This window comes from Nematolebias whitei, chromosome 12 (genome assembly GCF_014905685.2).
Source record: "Nematolebias whitei isolate Nwh7 chromosome 12, NemWhi1, whole genome shotgun sequence".
In the NCBI taxonomy this organism is placed as follows: domain Eukaryota; kingdom Metazoa; phylum Chordata; class Actinopteri; order Cyprinodontiformes; family Rivulidae; genus Nematolebias; species Nematolebias whitei.
In genome coordinates this window covers 36472836-36491073 of record NC_056509.1, presented here as the reverse complement: position 1 = coordinate 36491073, position 18238 = coordinate 36472836, and the positions used below count along the sequence as shown (strand labels likewise).

Below are 18238 nucleotides of genomic sequence, written 5' to 3'. Positions count from 1 at the left end.
TATATTGTACAAACATGATAATTATATTGTTCAAACATAATAATTATATTGTTCAAACATGATATCATGTTTGTACAATTGTCATGTTTGTGCAATATAATTATCATGTTTGTACAATATAATTTTAAATATATAAATTTTATAGTTGACAGCAATACTCTTCCGTACTTCCCAGATTACTTTAAAACTTAATCTAATTTTATCATATATTTTTGAATTTATAAGAAAGGAACTTGACTTCAGGAGACATTTATTTATTTATTTAGTTTACTATTAGAAATTTAGAAAGACGTCATGAAAGGCAGTTTCAAACTCTTCAAAAATATATTTTTAGTTTAGTTTCTTCTTTTTATTGCCAGCGATAAGCTCTGTTGCCTCACAGTAAGAACGTTGCGGGTTTGTCTTCCGGCCTGTGTGGCGTTACCACGTTCTCTCCATTTTCTCTGAATTCCTTCCACAGACTGAAAACACGCATGTTATTAATTAGTAACTCTAAACTGCCACTAGGTGTAAGTGAGAGTGTTGATGGTTGTTGTTCTCATTTGTTTCTCTGTGATGGCGTTCAGAGTCACAAGCCCATCAAATTAAGAAGTGGGTAAAGCAAGAATAATGGATAGCTTAACAGGAGCAGTAATTACAAAATAACTAGGGCCAAAATTCCTTGTTTGTGTTATTTAATGTGTAAGGTTGTGCAATATATCATCCCTAATTACACTTTAATTGAAGTGAACTTTAAATCATCTGTGACGATCCTGAATAATTATTGGAACATTGTTTTAAAGGTTTGGTGCATGTTTAGGTCATCTCATCTTTCTTCTGCCTGACACAATTTACCATAATCTTAATTCTAACCACCAATCACGACTTCAGCTCTCCAAACTAAATATTTTGAGTTTGTTAACTGCAATTTCAGATAATTAAAATGGTTCAAACTTAAATAGTAAATGGTCTGCACTTACATAGAGCTGTTGTAAACCTCTCCGGGTTCTGCAAAATGCTTTACAATGTTTCTCACTCACCACTTCACAGCCAATGCGTTTTGATATTATTATACACTCAATATATAGTATTTTTATTGTATATAGTGGTGGCGCAGAGGTTAGAGAAGGCGGACCTGTGAGCGGAAGGTCGCCGGTTCAACTCCCCGCAACCAACATCAAAATGTGGGTGGGAAAGGTGAAACACCCACGTCTTCCTCCGCACTCATTTGCCCCACTCTGAGCCCTTGAGCAAGGCCCTTAACCCCTACCATCTGCTCCCCCGGGCACCCTAGATGGCAGCTCTCTGCTCCACACAGAGGGCTGTGGTAGCTCGGTGGTCTGTGGTTAAGTCAGGAAGAGCATCCAACGTATAAACAATTGCAAGTTAGTTCACTGTGGTGACCCCTAAAGAAGGGAGCAGCCGAAAGAAAAAAAAAGTGTTTTTATTATCTCACTTACACATCGATAATCATAGTGGGAGCAGTCGAGGGATTCAGTGTCCTGATGAATGAAGAAAAGCCCACACACAGAGAAACTGTCACACCAAACTGCATCTTTGGGGGCAGCTGTGGCTGACTGGTTAGAGCAGTCGTCCTCCAATGGGAGAGTTGATGGTTTGATTCCACCAGCAGTCACACGTTGAAGTGTCCCTGGGCAAGACACTGAACCCCTCATTGCCTCCAATGTGTGTCCCATCAGTGTATGAATGTGATGTAAAGCACTGATTGGTCTTTATAAATTCAAATTAGCTTTGTAGAGATTTCAGGTTTGTTCCACCTCAAACTTGTCCTAAATGGCAACAAAACCAAAGGGATGCTTTTTTTCTAACAGGAAGTCAGTCCCAGTAGTTCTTCCTTTGATTTTATCCTCGAATGGTGTCCCTTTCGAGTTTGTCGATTCCTACAAATACTTGGGTATCTTGGGCAATTTGCATCTCTCTTTTAAGCGTCACGTAGGAAACTGTTAAGAAACTGAAAGTTAAACTGTGTTTCTTTTTCATAAATAGATCCTGTCTCACTCTGAATGCTAGGAAACACCTTGTGACTGTGACGTCCCTTCCCTCCACTGACTACAGTGACATTATTTACATGAACGCTCCTACAAGAACCCTGCAGATGTTGGATGCTGTCTATCACGGTGCGCTAAGAGCCATAACTGGCTGTAACTACCGTACCCACCACTACACCCTGTATTCACTGGTTAACTGGTCATATTAACTTCACGCAGACTCTCCCACTGGTACATTTTCGTCTTTAAATCACTTCTTGGTCTGCTGCCTTCATACATCTCCTCCTACATGTTGCTGTGTGAGTGCAGCTACAGCATGCGCTCTCAGGACATTATTACCTGCAGTGTTCCCTCAGTGAGGACTGAACTAGGCAAAAGTGCCTTCTCCTACTCCGCTCCTGTTTCCTGGAATATCTTGCAAAAAGCTCTGAATCTCTCGACCTTGACCTCTCTAAGTAGAAAGGCACTATATAAGCACAGTCCATTTATATTTACTATCTTTATCAGGTAAAATGTATATAAAAAGTTCAGCTTTGTGTCTTGCCCATAGAAACTTCATGTTGCAGGGCCTGAAGATCAACCCCCTGATCCTCCGACTGTAGGAGACCTTCCTACCACATGGGCCCAAGCTACACCCCATGAGTTTCAAATTTATGAGGCAGTGGCCCAGACAGTCATAACAAGAAGAATTGTCCCTGAGGTTGCCAGGCTTTCAACATGTTTATTATCTTGTAAAATGGGGCATTCAAGGAGCTGCAGTTTTCGACTCCCTGCTCTGGCTTTGTTTTTCAGTCACTGATGAATTGCTTTGACATCCTATTAGATCATAACTTACTGTGTTCAAACGGACTCTTCCAGACCTCATGACTCCTGACTTACTCAGATTTTCCATCAAGCTGATAAAGTAGATCTGGATTATGTGTAGAAAAGAATGTGGCAGCAAAGAGAGAGAAAGAAAAATGATATGATTGATGTATTTGGATTGCTTTTGTTTTCGTAGCACCTTTATTGAATCTCTCACATTTCCTGAGCAAATATTTGGCCTTTTATTCTTTTTTTGTATACATAAAAAAAACAGAATGTACACAATAACGTTGATTGAACTCTGGTGGATATAAAAATGTAGTAAAATAGTATAATATTAAAACACAAGATGTCATAGCTGTCAAGAGCTAATACATTTCGAAATATGAATATCACAAGTTGAAATACAATGAAACAACACCAGATCTATACACACTTTAAAGTCACGTATTTGTACAGTTTGCCTTGCAGCTTGGGCTTTGGTCCAATGTGACTGGAAAGACCAAATGGGTGTCCGTTACTGACGAGATAAATAACACAACGTAAGGACCTGTCTCTGGAAAAAGCCACTTTAAGAGTTAAGCTAAGTAAAAGCAAAGCTGTTTTCCCCCTCATATACAGAATTCTTTATATAAAAAGTGCAATGTAATGATATACATTTAGCTGTTTGTAAAGTACTAGGTCCTCTTTTTTTTCTGTAATAAAGTTGTAGTGGTGTCTTTTTGAGCGTGCAGGCTAAAGTCTGTTCTGAATGGAAAGACCAACAGGTGAGAGCCAGCATCAACGTCTCATCTTCCCCCGAGTTACCATTTTCCAGGGATGGGTACACCACATTCATACCAGCCTACAAAATGATGGGCTGTACGTCGGCCAATAACTCCAAATGTAACCGGCTCCTGTCTGTAGGCCCGATAATATCCTGCAACACATAAAAATATATATACTAACACATGCAGCTAGTGTATGGAAAGGGGAAAGGCATTACCGTATTTTTCAGACTACAAGGCGCACCAGATTATTTTTTTCATTTATTTTTTTTTCATTTAGCCTTTATTTATACAGGTAGTCTCATTGAGCCACGAGAACTCATTTTCAAGAGAATGTTTAGGGAGCAGATGGAGATGCAGATTATAAGTGCATCAACAGAAACAAAAGAGTCAGATAAGTCAAACTTTATTCAACTCATTCAAAATAACCACATACAATCGGTTCGAAGTCAGTAAGCACATCCAGAATTAATACATGAGGTGCATCTGATTATAAGGCTCAGTGTCAATTTTTGAGAAAATTAAAGGATTTTAAGTGTGCCTTATAGTCTGCAAAATACAGTATTCAAAAAGAGTACATTTTGCAGAAGAAAAAAAAACGTAATGAAACGTGAACATTATTATGCTTCCATTCAGTACTGTTGAAAATGGAATTAAGATAACAAATGCACTAAAATATTCATATGGAGCCTTTAAAATGTTTAAAATAAATGGAACAATTAGATAACAAATGTTTTTTTAGAATGTAGGCAATAAAATGCCAGTGCTATGTTCTGAAACAATAAAAGTGTTTTAATTGCACCACAGTGGAAAAAAAAAAATGTAAACATGGGCAACGATCACAAAAACCAAACACTAGATGTGCATAAAAATTTGACACAAAAACTTCTGTATAATGTTGAATCTGCTAAAACCAGATATTTGAAAACCTGATTCACATAAACTCAACATGTCACTCCACCGAAAAGACAAAGGGAAACCAAAGAGTTTGTTATTAGAAACGATGTGTAACTTTGGTAATTTTGTATCTGGTAAAGATTTTTAGGAAGTTGTTCTATCACATTTAGGATCTTGGGCACTTCTTGGATGAAATATCAAAATATTTGTCTTTGGACATTTTGGTCTACAGTAGTCCCTCGCTACTTCGCAGTTTGACTTTCGCGGACTTGCTCTATCGCGGTTTTTCAAAGTAAGATTAGACATGACACACAATTGGCTGATTGATGGATGAGCTGCACAAGTGGCATGGATTGTTTGTTTATTGTTTTTTTTAAATGATGTAGCACTTGCTGCACCCGTGTGCAGCCCACAAGTGCAGGGAGAAGCTCCCTCCTGCAGCGTGTCATGATCTCCGCTCTGCCACGCTCACCAACTCTCAATCTCCCTCATTCTGTGTAAATAAATAATTTAGATTTAAATACTGTAATATTTTAAATAAACAATCCATTGTTTGTTTATTTTAAATTTATTTTTTTGTACATTTCTGGGTTTTTTTTTTTTTCAGAGAATTTCCACTTTTATGTGCACATTTCTAGCCTAACTGGGTGTGTGCTCTCCAGTTTCTTCTGGTAATAGGCTTCATTATGTTTCAGCTACTTTTCAGCTATTTCTGGCTAATTTAGCTTTTCTTTAGCTAATTTACTAAATTGTCCGCTTATTTAAAACAAATTAAACAAATATGCGTTTTTTTCTGCTTCTTTTGCTAACATAGGCCTGTTCTTCCATTTCAGCTACACTTCAGGATGTTTTTAGCCAATTTCAGATTTTAGAATATTGCAATAGTGTGGGAAGGGTCAATACTGCTACTACTTGTACTATTATCCCTACATCGTGGTTTTTCACTCATTGCAGGGGGGCTGGGAACCCCCATGATAAACAAGGGACTACTGTTTTACATAAAAACTAATTTAGTTGCCTATTTGAAGAATCTAAAAAAAAAAATCAATATGCACCAAAATGCTACAAGATGAATTACAGTAACCAGACAGTTAAACGTAATTCAATTTCTTTTTAAAATTAGTTATTAAAACAATATTCTGGATTAATTTTCATTGCATGGACAAAATCAGTTCTGCTGGCCCTTCTTAGAACTATTGAGGCAGAATGAATAAAGATATGAAGCTGCATCTTCCAATACAAGGCACAAGTCTCGTATTTGTATCATATTTTCTTATTTACCTTGTGCTGAGGGGATATTATATGAGAAGTCAACTGGGCCTGTTCTTCCATCCATGTAGGAGTCCACAAACTGGCAATGGTCTCCTCCCTGTCCAAGCGTGTCTCCTATACTGTAAAAAGGTTCTGTGGAAGAGGAAGGAGAATGTGATTGGAAATGTTTACCTCTAAAAAGCCCATTTCTTTAATTTTCCTAATGTGACAGGTCACCTCTTAGGCCGTCTCCCATGAAGATCTTATATCGTAGAGAATTACACAGAACCACGCCGACAAACTTCCTGTACCACGTTCGCTTGACGTACTGACTGCCGTTGCAGCTGCTGTGGACCGGGTTGAACTTGAAGGTAAAAGGGATCCAGATTGGTTCTCCACCTGACAAGAAAAAATAAAATAAAATAGAAGCAGAGGAGTATGGCATCCTGCATACTTAGCAGTAAAATGATCAAGGTTCTTCGTTGTCATTTACATCACATGTGGTACATGAGGTGGAACGAAATTGTGTACTCAGGGTCCCAGTTACACCCCAAAACAGCAAAAATATTAAGTATAAAAAGAAACAGTATATAAGGATCTAAGACATACACTAGGATATACACTAAGATATACACTAAGATATACACTAAGACATACACTAAGATATACACTAAGATCTACACTAAACGATATGCTAAAAGATCTATGATGTACGCTAAACACTAGTAATGTAAAATAATGTGTCTTTTATGTCAATTAATATGTTAAGTTATGTAAGATAATAAGAAACTGTATCATTTTACTTATTTACTCTTATGCAGACTTTGTACTTTGCATATTTCAGGCCATTTACAAGCATAAAAGTTGATTTGTCAAAACCATAGGAGGTAAGGAAAAGACCCAAAACCTTACATGTCCTTTTTGTTGCACAAATGCATTATGTTGCTGTGTAAACAAATGCTTTTACAACATCCATCCAAGTCATTATTGTGTACCTGCTTTTATTGCTTTTATACTTAAAATGTTTTTTTTTATATATATATAATTTTTGCTTCCCAATTTTGTTTTTTCCCCCAACAAATTAATGAAATAAACATTGTCCTTAAATAATCATGTCAAATTTCAAGTTTATCTAAAGTATTGTCTTTGTAGGTTGAATGCTTTGCTTGTACAATTTTCACAAAAAAAGAAGACCAACAACAATCCATCTGAAGTTTGGACCTAAAATGTTTTTGTTTTAAGAATGATGGCTTCCTCTTTAAAACCGTAGTGCAGATTTGTTGGGATATACGTGCACAGCGCTGCTGGTTGACGTTAAATGAGAAATGTGAACAGACTTACCAGGTGGTCTTTCAATCAAAAATGGATCATCTGAAAAAAGAAATATTTCTTTTAAGGAATAAAAGGGCAACATTTAATTTATGAAACTTTTACTTAATCGTGGGCATTAAAGATCAACATAATACCTAATAGAATTAGCTGATAGTCAGATTTTAACTTCCAATGACTTTTCAGCATTTACATTTGCAGACATACCTGACTCAGTTTCATAGGTGAGTGTTTCACTGAATGGTCCCAAACCGAACACATTCTTGGCCTGCACTTTGAAGTAGTACCTACATTAAAACAGATCACAAGCCAAGACTTTAATGGGAGATTTACTGGTTCAAGTGTTACTCTGCCAATGTCATTATGACTGGAAAAGATAATGAGCAGAGCAGATGGCTTGGTCTGCTTTGGTGAGTCTGATTCAACAGGTTTGAGTTGTTTACCATCCAAGTTTTTGCTGCATTATAAAACAGCTATTTGTTTGAGGATGTATGAGAATGTAAGAGTTGAGAAAATAAGTGATTGAGAGCAAAAAAAAAAAAAACCACACGTAGAGGAGCAAAAATAACAAATTAGAGGAGAAAATTGATGACAGTGAAAAAGAAAAAGTGGAAAAAGTAAGGCAGAGTTAAAATGAACGTGGATGGAAACATGGGCCGTTGCAAACGGGATCATTTTCAGAGGAGAATTTTCTGATTGAGAGTTTTACTGCATGATACAGCTTTATTGCCAAAAAGCAAAACAAAGTCCTTCAGTGAGCACAAATTGTCTTTGAAGAATTATAAAGTCCTATCATAATGAAAATAACTGTTGATACCTTCAAGAGTTTGCAAGATGTTTCCACTGCAGATGACATATATAAGCATACAGGATTTTTTTCCATTTCACTCTGCAAGGCCGCATACGTCCATTAAACTCACGATCCATCACTTATTACTGAAAATGTTTCATCACATGCAACCATAAAGCCTGGATCCAATCACTCCGGCCATGACGACACTGATCAAAATATTTCACTTAGTGAGAAATGAGCAAGCAACGCAGCTGCAGAGCGATGATGTCATGCAAGAAGAGGTTAAAGGAAGAAAGTGGAGTCAGTAAATGTGAGCCAAAGTGTAAAAACAGTTCAGAACTATGAATATAGACATTTGAGCCATTTTAAACTTTAGTTTATTAGAGCTCGGCTCAGAATGATAAAATAATTATGAACTCTCAACATGTTTTAAGGTCAAATTATAAGACAATTCTGATCCAAGTATCAAATATAGATCAGCCATAGGAGATAAAAACCTCAAAGTGACAGTAAAAAATGTAACAAGATAGGTGGTTGTATATTTCTTTAAAAAATATACAAATTAAGAGTTTGTTAGTTAGACAGCTAGTTAGCATGTCACATATGTAGTTAGATAGTAAGCTAAATCACAAGTTAGTTAGCTCATGAGTTACCTCAATAGTTAATTATCTTGTGAGTAAGCAGCTTATTTAGTTAACTAACCAACTGGTGAGCTGTGGGTGCCCCCCCCCACACACACACAGATAAAATAAAATAAATAATTTGATAACTTGTGCCATTATTTCTTTTTTTTTTTTTTATTGACAATATATCCACCTTATTCATGGGAGCTCAATATAAATGATTATGGTACCACTTCCTGTCAGACACAGGAAGTAGCAGTAACCATTGGTTAACTATGGTAGGAGCACCGACAACGGTTTATTTGAAAGTAACTTGCATTCAGCTTAACAGATAAAACACTATTTTTGTTTTGTTTACATTTATTTAACAACCATAAAGTTGACTAAAATAGCCTCGTGGAGTTCAGGTACCTGTTGTGTTCGCAGCTGCACGAACAACCAGACTAAACTAAACCAGTGGCTACAACAACAACAGTTATTTGAACACAGACCCAAAACAAAAAAAAAAGTGTTCCTGTGAAAAGTGGTATAGTTTCCATCATCTACCTACAAATGAGGAATTAAGAAGAATGTGGCTGAAAAATCTGAACTTGAAGAGACCACCCAAAACGCTGGAGGTGTGCTCAGTTCTCTTTGTTGACAAACGGTGGACAGAGGAAAACCTGCATCCTACTTTGTGGCTGAGCTACGATAAACCACTGGAGAAGAGACGCCGGATCCTCAGAAGGATTGAAAACTGTGTAATGAGAATATCAGGTACGATTTCAAGTGTATGAAGGGCACAGCATTATTTGTTTGTCTTCTGTACTACTATTTTCTCTGCAATTAACCCAAGCTCAGTGATGGAGGACTTTAAGGCTTTGGCTGGGCTCTGTTTGCTTTAAGGTAAATAAAATTGTGTCTCACCTCTTTTAAGAAAACAGGACCGACCTTATTATTGTGTAACACATCTCAGATCTTTTCAGGTTGTTTATCCCTGCCCCCTCAGAAGCAACTGAGTCAATGAAGTAGCTAAATATGCTCGTAGATGTAATCAACAGCTACTTCTTCAGGTCGTCCTCCCACTCCTCCTCTAGCAGGCAGCAGTATGGTTATTTTGTCCTGTTTGAGCTCTGACAGGTGGTGTTCGTACATGTTTAAATCAAATCCACAATGCTCAGAAAACTACATTGGCTCGTATTGTTCACACATAAACAAACAGCGGTTCTGGTCCGCGCCGGAAGTCGTGTCCATAATTCCCGCAAGGCAGCCTGGGGCCTAGGAATGTGGTGGCTTCATTTTGTTTTGGGAAAAGAAAACTTTTCCCCGCTTTGGTATGCCAAAAATTATTTTTTGACAATATAAAAAATAAAAAATTAGAGTGTTGTAAAACCCCTTCAGCTCATCTGATCCGTCAAATCCGCTAACCAAAAATGAAGCCTGGTTTTCAGTCAAAACTTAAACCATTACTTAGTTTTGTTTTTCCTTTCAATAATTACATTTTTTAAATTAAAATAATTTTTATATATTTTTTTTTTAATTCTGCTCATGCACAATGCCAGTTTCCTTTTTATTTTTATCTTTTTACGGTAGTGAGCTGCTGCAGCATGTTACATTTGCTGTTTACATACTGATTTGCAAGGGTTAGTTAGCTAGCTAACTAGTTAGCTGTGTAGTTGGTCATTACTAGCTAGTAGCTAACATACAAGATGAACTACAGGCAGACAGACAGATCTGGTGTGTTGTTATTTAGTGATATTGCTATTTTACAGTTAGCCTACATGCTCTAACAATATTTACCATACTTTTCGCTGTTTAAGTCGCACCTTTTTGCATAAATTAGCATGCCATGTAACTTATACAGCAAAATGACTTATTTATGGTTTCCCCCCATATTTATAACCCAATTTTTGGCTGAGATCTGCCAATTTCATTCATTTTGACCTGGAAAATATTGAACAGTACTATTTTCAGCCGCTAGAGGGCGCTCAACTAATATGGCAAGCCAAGTGTCTCATTAATAGGTAAAAGTGGCTATTAGTGAGGCACTTGGCTTGCCATAACACCACCTTTGTCTCGCTCCAGAATTCCTGGAGCAAACGTCAAATCAGCTGCATTTCGCCGCCCAGGTGAAATGCAACAGATTTGACCATTAAAGTGCATTTATTAAGGAAAAGTTGAACTGAGACACACTTTTGCTAGAATTTCAAGCAAACAAATAATTGTTTTTAAGTGTTAATCTTGTTAAATTCTTGTTCAAGTCCTCCCGTGCACGCTTCCATGGCCGCCATTTGGCAGACAATCGATTTTTGGCACAACACCGGCCCACGTTTCTGGGTGGTCAGTGGTAACGCATAATAGATGCAACGTATACGGCAAAGCTACGTATTTGTTTTTTTTTCCACTTTATTAGACATTTTTGGACTGATTCAACTTATACGGTGGTGCGACGTGTACGGCGGCAAGTACGGTAAGTGGAAAAGCCTAAAAGCACAGATGAATAAAGCACATTACAGGCTCCAGCAGCACTTCTTTTGGTGGTATTTTCCCATTAGTGTATTTTGAAAACTATGAAAACCCCTGACCCGTTTCTTGTAAGACATGGTTCTGGAAACTCTAATAACAGAAACAGCCAGAGATCGTTGTATATGTGAATAAGTGTCAGATGTGGCCTGTTTACGTTCGACTGAATTTTCTAAATCCTCAACAGAGGTTTACAACATGTCACATCACAATCAAATATGTTACTTTGACTGACTCCATTTATTTAATTATCCAATTTACTTCTCTCTGAGGAAGCTTGTCTCAACTTTAAGGCATCCAGCTGCTCACAACCATTTCACCCTTGTTTGACATTCTTCCTTATTTTGAAAAGAAACAACACTTGACAGAACTAAATTCTCTTGTACAAGTCATGAATGTTCAAGTTTAATCTGTTAAAAAAAAAAGGAATAAAACATACTTTTAATTACTTGGATGTACACGCATATTGTATATAAACACAGTTTTTATGTTACCTGGAGTTGGGCTTTAGGTTCTCCACAGCTAAATGTGTCCCATCAGAGGCTCTGGCAGCCCATCTATTGTTGAGGACGTCGTCATATGAAGCGCTGTGAACCATGTAGCCTTTATGGAAGTAATGCAAAATAGTTTGTAAGAAATTATGTTAAAGCAAAATGAAACAATTGAACAGGTTTAGCTAGATATTCACAGTTAATATCAAACCATTCAATAAACAGCATATCTGCTAAGAACAAAAATGTTTTGAAAATTTCAGTGTTTTGTAAAATGCCAGGCGGTCTCCAATAGGTTCTTTTAAATAAACGACAGTTCTCGTTGATTATTCCCCAACCTGCTCTATTTTCTCTTTCTGGTTTCCTCTTTGCTTCAGCCACGCAGACAAATCTTCAAATTCCAGAGAGAAGACCCTGAGGTCATGTGGCCCTCCGTCATTCCCTTGAAAACTATGGGGACCAGCTCTTCCGCACATCAAACTATCAACCATTTCTATTAGACGTTTGAGGGTTTTTTTCTGTTTTTCCTGGATCTGCACCAACACAACTGGCTGCTCACTGTGCACAGGCGAAACACGAGCTTGTTTTTTTTTTTTCTTTGTTTGGATTTTCATTCCTTCTTTATTGTGCGGAGTTAAACTGCAAGTTTCATAAAGATTTGCCATCTGCCCGGGTGCTCTGAACAAAATACCTTTCTCTGCTTTGAACACAAATGTATCGGATGTTTGGCTGAAAGTTGGCCCTTTGAGCCAAAAGCAACACCCCTAATATTCAGTGAATGATTTTACCAAAGACCTTGAAGGAAAATCTCTGCTTGCATCACACTGAATGGAACCAGAAGTTGGTTTCAGGTGTTAACCCATGGACTGACAGCTGTATTTATATACTTGTTAAAAAGGCTGTGAGCCACAAATCACAAGGCATGGCTGTGCAAACACCTCAACAACTAAAACATTTTGTCTTTGGGTGTTTTATGTATGACCCTGTGTAGATGGGTTTGTCAGACAAACATTTATTTATTTTTTCTACAATAAATGAAAGTATTTTTTATATGTAGATAGATTCAGTTCCAGTCAATTAAAATGTAATGCGTTGAGACATGTGAGAAAAGTGCACACTTCACTTCTTTTTTGAAAGAATGTTTTATTGTATGAAATGTTTGTATCAGGCTCTGGCTCAGGGATGTCCGCTCCTGGTCCTTGAAGGCCACTATTGTGCATGGTTTAAAGGTGTATCTTCTTCTTCTTCCTAATGGTGTTTAATGAACGGAAGGTGTGCATTACCGCCACCTACTGGTGTGGAGTGTGGATCACAATGGCTATGCGTCTGCAATCTTGTTTAGAACGAAGTCCAGATGACATGATTCAACCTTTTTTGTTGTTATATACCTGAATGACTGAGAAAACAAACTTTGTGTTTTTGAAACCATTAGTGAAAAGGCCAGACTTCAGGGGTATCTGAGGCAGGCTTGAAACACAAGAGTCAGGGTGGCTTCTGGGTAATACCAGATGGCTAGGCCTCAGACTGACGAAGCCTCTTGGATGAGGGGCGAAACGTTTCTTTTTAACAAAAAAACGAAGTCCAGATGACATGATTCAACCTTTTTTGTTGTTAATCTTGTTTATGTTCTCTTTTTTTAATTTTGTGGTTCTAAAAAAAATTATATCTTTCATTACATTTTCCCCAAAAAGTGCTATGTGCATTGAAGTCTCCACACCACTTTCCCATCCACATATTTTAATACCTCCTCCATTAAAGATGTATCTGCTCCAACCCACCTGATTTAAATGAACGGGTGATTAAAAGGTGTCTGCAGACCATGAAGAGGTAATTGAACCATTCAATCAGATGTGTTGGGACAGAGAAACAAGTCAAATATGCAGGATGGTGGCACTTGAGGACAGGATTGGACACCCCAATGGTGTGCTTTAATAGCAAATGGTAGTAAAATAATTATGGTATAAAAAAAAGCTAAATCTGGTATTGTGTACACAAAAATACATTGTTTGGGGTATTTTTCACAAAAACTTGTCAAAGATAATCAGAACTGAGTCATTAAACTGAAACCAATGAAAAAGCAGGTGATAAAGTATAATAGAGTGGTCTAAAATATTTTATAAAGGGAGAGGATCTTGAATGAGACAGATGATGAAAACACCAGCAACAACCCATCATCTGTTTTATGCATCAGAGGATGACGCTGTCCACAGTAGGACCCTATAAGCTTTGGGTTATTTTGTGAAAAACCAACACACTTCTTCTTTGTTTGGCCAGAGTGCTGCCTCCTGACAGCCCACAGGGCCTCATACAGTAGGCTGTTTTCGTCAGTCTCTTCTTTGTTACCTATTTTCCACATGTCCGTTTCTGGGTCAGACAGTTTTCAATTTTCCATGTGAAACAGTGGGAGCAAAGCAACTCTTTTCCACGGGTTCAGAAAGGACTTCTCCTTTCACAATAAACTTCTGGAGTGAGTTCTTAAAATGTGGGTCCAAAGGGGATACTGGTAGGATGTTAAACAAACCTGCTAAACCACAAAAAATGAGAAACTGCTGAAACTGAGGTATTTTATTTTTTATTTGTATAAAACTTTCTTTGGCTTCTGTTGTAACAGAATGAAAACTACACAGCGATACAGTCAAGTTGAATAGCAAAGTGTCAAATGTTTTTTTTCTGTTTGTTTAAAAATTATGTTTTATGTGCAAGAATGCCAGTTAGGTGAGGATTGTTGAGGAAGTGAAGACACCTGAGTTTAATGCTGACTGGGAGCAGGTGAGAGCGAGCAGTCTGATGGAGGAGCAGGGAGCTGACTGATGACGAGTGAATAATGACAGAGGCAAGCAGAGGAAACTACAACAAAACTAAACCCAAAAAACTATCAACAAAATACTCAGATCTTGACTCTAGAGATGTAGTACTTTGTTTTTTTAAGATGATTACTTGTATAAATCATTTTAATAATATTTCATCTCAGATTTTCCTCAAATGTTTGTTAGATGTCCTCTCTATTCTGTTCATTAGACAATATTCTCAACGTGCTGGCTTTCTAGTACTTTAAAAAAAAATCTATTTATTTTCCAGCAGAAGAAGACAGCCAAATAAGGTTGAGTCCTGCAAGAGTGTTGCCGTTGTTTCATAAACTTTATGAATATGGTCACAGAAAACAACAGTATACACCCACATTATGAATCAACAACAAAAGGACACCAGGAAGCGTTAAGCTGTTTTAATGTGGCAGTGCTGAAATGACTCCAACAGGACTCAACAGGAAATACAAGCAAATTATTTTTTTTTTAGTTTGGTAATGTTACTGTTGGTTCACGTTAGATGTAATTTTATCCATGTTGTTTTCACACTCATGAGTTACTGATACCTTCGATTTTTCTTCCAACTAATAGTGTGAATGTTTATGAAGCATCCACACTATTGTGATCCATTTTTCTTCCGTACAATTTTCTGCATTCTTCTCGTTCCACAATTTTTGTGCTATTTCAACAAATCATAAATCAAAACATTCAGCTCATTCAGGACAATCCTGCTATGGTTCTTGGTATTGGTGCAACTTTTTTTATTTTTTATTTTTTTTATTTAGCCTTTTCTGCCATTTTTTTCCCATAGAAAATGAATTGAGCTCATTTTACATCCTTTAAATCTTCAGATCTGTTTACAACCTTTTACTGCTCCTTTCACGTTTTGTTCTGGTTCAGCTTCTTTCAGCTTCCTTGTGCAAATTTAAACTGTTTTTCAGCTACTTTCAGCTCTTTTTTCAGCTGTTTTGTGTTCCTTTCTGATTCTTTCTGCTAACTTGAACATTTTGTGCTTTTTATAACTTATTTTTGCAAGTTTCAGATTGTTTTTGCTATTTCAGCTTCCTCAAACTACTATTTTAGCTGTTTTATGCTAATTTGAACTTTTTCCAGCCAATTCAACATTTTTTGCACTCGTTTCAACTTTTTTCAGCCTAATTCAGCAAAAATGTGGTTTCCTCTTCCTTCTGGTAATTTAAGCTTCTTTCTGCCTTTTTAGCTAATTTTTAGCTGTGTTTGTTGTTGCTAATTTCAGCTTTTTTCAGATAATTTCCACTTCTTTGTGCTCAATTCTGCTTCTTTCAGCCTAATTGGGCAAACGTGTTTTTTTCTGCTTTCTTCTGCTAACTTAAGCTTGTTCTACCATTTCAGCTACACTTTTATCATTTTTAGCTAATTTCAGCTGTTTTCAGATAAATTCTATTTTTGTGGTAATGTCTGCTACTTTCAACCTAATTAACTTCTTTATGGTAATTTCAGCTTGTTATGCTCCTTTCAGCTTGTTAGCTAGTTTTAAGTTATGTCAGCTACTATTTAGCTGTTTTATGATAATTTTAGCCTTTTCAGCTAATTCCACATTTTTGCACTCCTTTCAACTTTTTTCAGCCTAATTCAGCAAAAAATATGCTCTCCCCATTTCTTTCTAGTAATTTAAGCTTCTTTCTGAATTTTTAGCTACTTTTCAGGTATTTTTTTCTAATTTCTGCTTTTTTTTCAGATAATTTCTACATTTTAGCTAGGTTCAACTGTTTTTCAGCAAGTTCTTCTGCAATAAGCATTCACACTCCATGTTTGCAGGAAATGCCATTTCTGTAGTTGAAAACAGCCTTTCTTACCTGACACCATGTCACCTTTCAGGGGTCGGGCCCAATCCAGGATGATAAAAGAGTGGCAGCCTTCCATGGCCACCACTGTGAGGTTCTGAGGCTTGTGTTTTGGAGATTGTTTCTGATTGACTGCCATGTTGTCCTTCTTTATCACGTCTTCCAGGATGTCAACTTGAAGGTAGTCCAGAGCCTCGGTTAGGGAGCAGGGCGCGCCTGGATCTTTCTGGATGTAGTTCACATAAGGAGCTGAAGGCAGGGAAGCAGTTAGTCATGTTATAGTTTTGTGAGATTAAAAATGAAATACGACTACGTTATTGATCTAAGTCCAAACAAGAAAACTTGAAGGGTTTCTACTTTTCCAGCTCATAACATTTCTAGCTTGGCAATGACCGACCTGAAGAAGGCCAAAAGTATAAATATAGACTAAAAAGAGGGGAAAGGAAGTTTCCCTTTGGAGCCAACAGACTCATCTCCCTGTGCTGAGATCAGCACCATTAACTTTTATGATTTCCATTTTTGACTTACAGGAGAATAATAGCTTTCATATGGTAATGCAGTTGTTTATCAAAATATATTTAAATTATTTCTATCACTGCATTATTGCGTTTGGATCGGAAACGTACATTGTCACTAATATTTAAGCATTTAAATTTCTACATTTAATGGGTTTCTACCAAAAGGCAAAATAAAACGATTGTGACAAGATGCATTCAGTCCGTCTGTAAAAGAAAAATAGGGCCATTATTCAACAACTGTATGCAGAAGAAGCTCACATCTCTGTCGGCTCATCTGTACTCAGAGACATAAATCTTAACTCTGAATAACCTGAATGTGCACAATATTTTATGATATTCAAATGGCTCTGAAGCAGTAGCTTTATTATCATTTTAAATATACTTCAATCAAGTAATTTCACATGTCCAAGTCAATTTAGTTACACATCCGATGAAAACTGTTGCACAATTGCTTTTGTGAATCTGCAAGGGATTTTGTTAGTTAAAGAAACACAGACTGCAGTTGGATTCTGGCAAGATGAATACATTTGTATATTGAATAAACACAGAAACCACAACTGTTGAAGGGAAAATGTCCATTTGTGTCAAATAATAGTTTAATTATCTGTGCAGAGACCAGTTCCTTATTAAAGAAACAATCATGCTCTATAGAGAATGCATTGAAAAATGTTTTAAGCATTGGAAGATGAGTTGTTTGTCAAAAAAAAATGTTCCAATTTATTGTTTACATAGGAACTTACTGTTCCCACTCAACAGAGATCTATCATCCATAACGGAAACCAAAGCTCCTGGGTTGGGAACTATACGCTTACTTCTGGAATAGATTACATCAAACCAAAAGTATCGAGTTCTTTTGGAAGGCTGTGGCTGCAGAAATAATCTATAAACAGAACATGGATCTTTGTTTTCCTATGAACATTCCTGGTGTCTCTGGCAAATCTCTTTCCAATATTTACTGTCATTTCAGCTCATCCTTTGGTCTGTCCAAACTTCCAAAGCAAATGCTAGTCTTATATACTTTTGTGAACGCAGTTTCCCTGATCAGTTTCAAGGCTAACGTTTTTGCTGCACTGCTTACACATTCCAGGAAGTTTCAAACAAAGCTCACACCTTTGTTTGTATTTATTTAAATTAAGTGCAATCATTTCGCATCTTCTTAATGCTGTGCTCAATGAAAACGTATGGCTACATGTGGAAGAGAATTCCAAAAAGTCGGATGTACTGTTTGGTGACCTGAACTCATGCATTGCTTCCTACATAACAAATGCAATAAGTTGCTAATTGATTTTCTATTATAATTTTTTTCTTTAAAGTATACGGCACATTTTGTAAGCACACTTGTTTCTTCATTTAGGGAAAAAAATAGACATCTCACTTTCTCAGATTGTGCGTGTTTCATGGCAAAGGCACAAAGCAAACTGGGAAGCCACCACCAGGTTTCCCTAACTTGTTCATTAAAGCTGTATTCTATCTATCTATCTATCTATCTATCTATCTATCTATCTATCTATCTATCTATCTATCTATCTATCTATCTATCTATCTATCTATCTATCTATCTATCTATCTATCTATCTATCTATCTATCTATCTATCTATCTATCTATCTATCTATCTATCTATCTATCTATCTATCTATCTATCTATC

At 36.8% G+C, this 18238-nt stretch overlaps 1 protein-coding gene across 1 annotated transcript in view; it reads right to left on the bottom strand.

Annotated features, from left to right (window-relative positions):
• Nucleotides 1-3595: 3595 nt before the first annotated feature.
• fndc1 (fibronectin type III domain containing 1) overlaps nt 3596-18238 on the bottom strand; it is a 46326-nt gene continuing 31683 nt past the window's right edge. The window contains exons 12-19 of the mRNA XM_037685162.1: nt 16430-16469; nt 16085-16321; nt 11449-11557; nt 7244-7323; nt 7049-7078; nt 5945-6106; nt 5738-5860; nt 3596-3711 (exon numbers count right to left, since the gene is read on the bottom strand). Of these exons, the coding sequence (XP_037541090.1) occupies nt 3596-3711; nt 5738-5860; nt 5945-6106; nt 7049-7078; nt 7244-7323; nt 11449-11557; nt 16085-16321; nt 16430-16469 (897 nt within the window). The remainder of the gene's footprint in view (nt 3712-5737; nt 5861-5944; nt 6107-7048; nt 7079-7243; nt 7324-11448; nt 11558-16084; nt 16322-16429; nt 16470-18238) is intronic.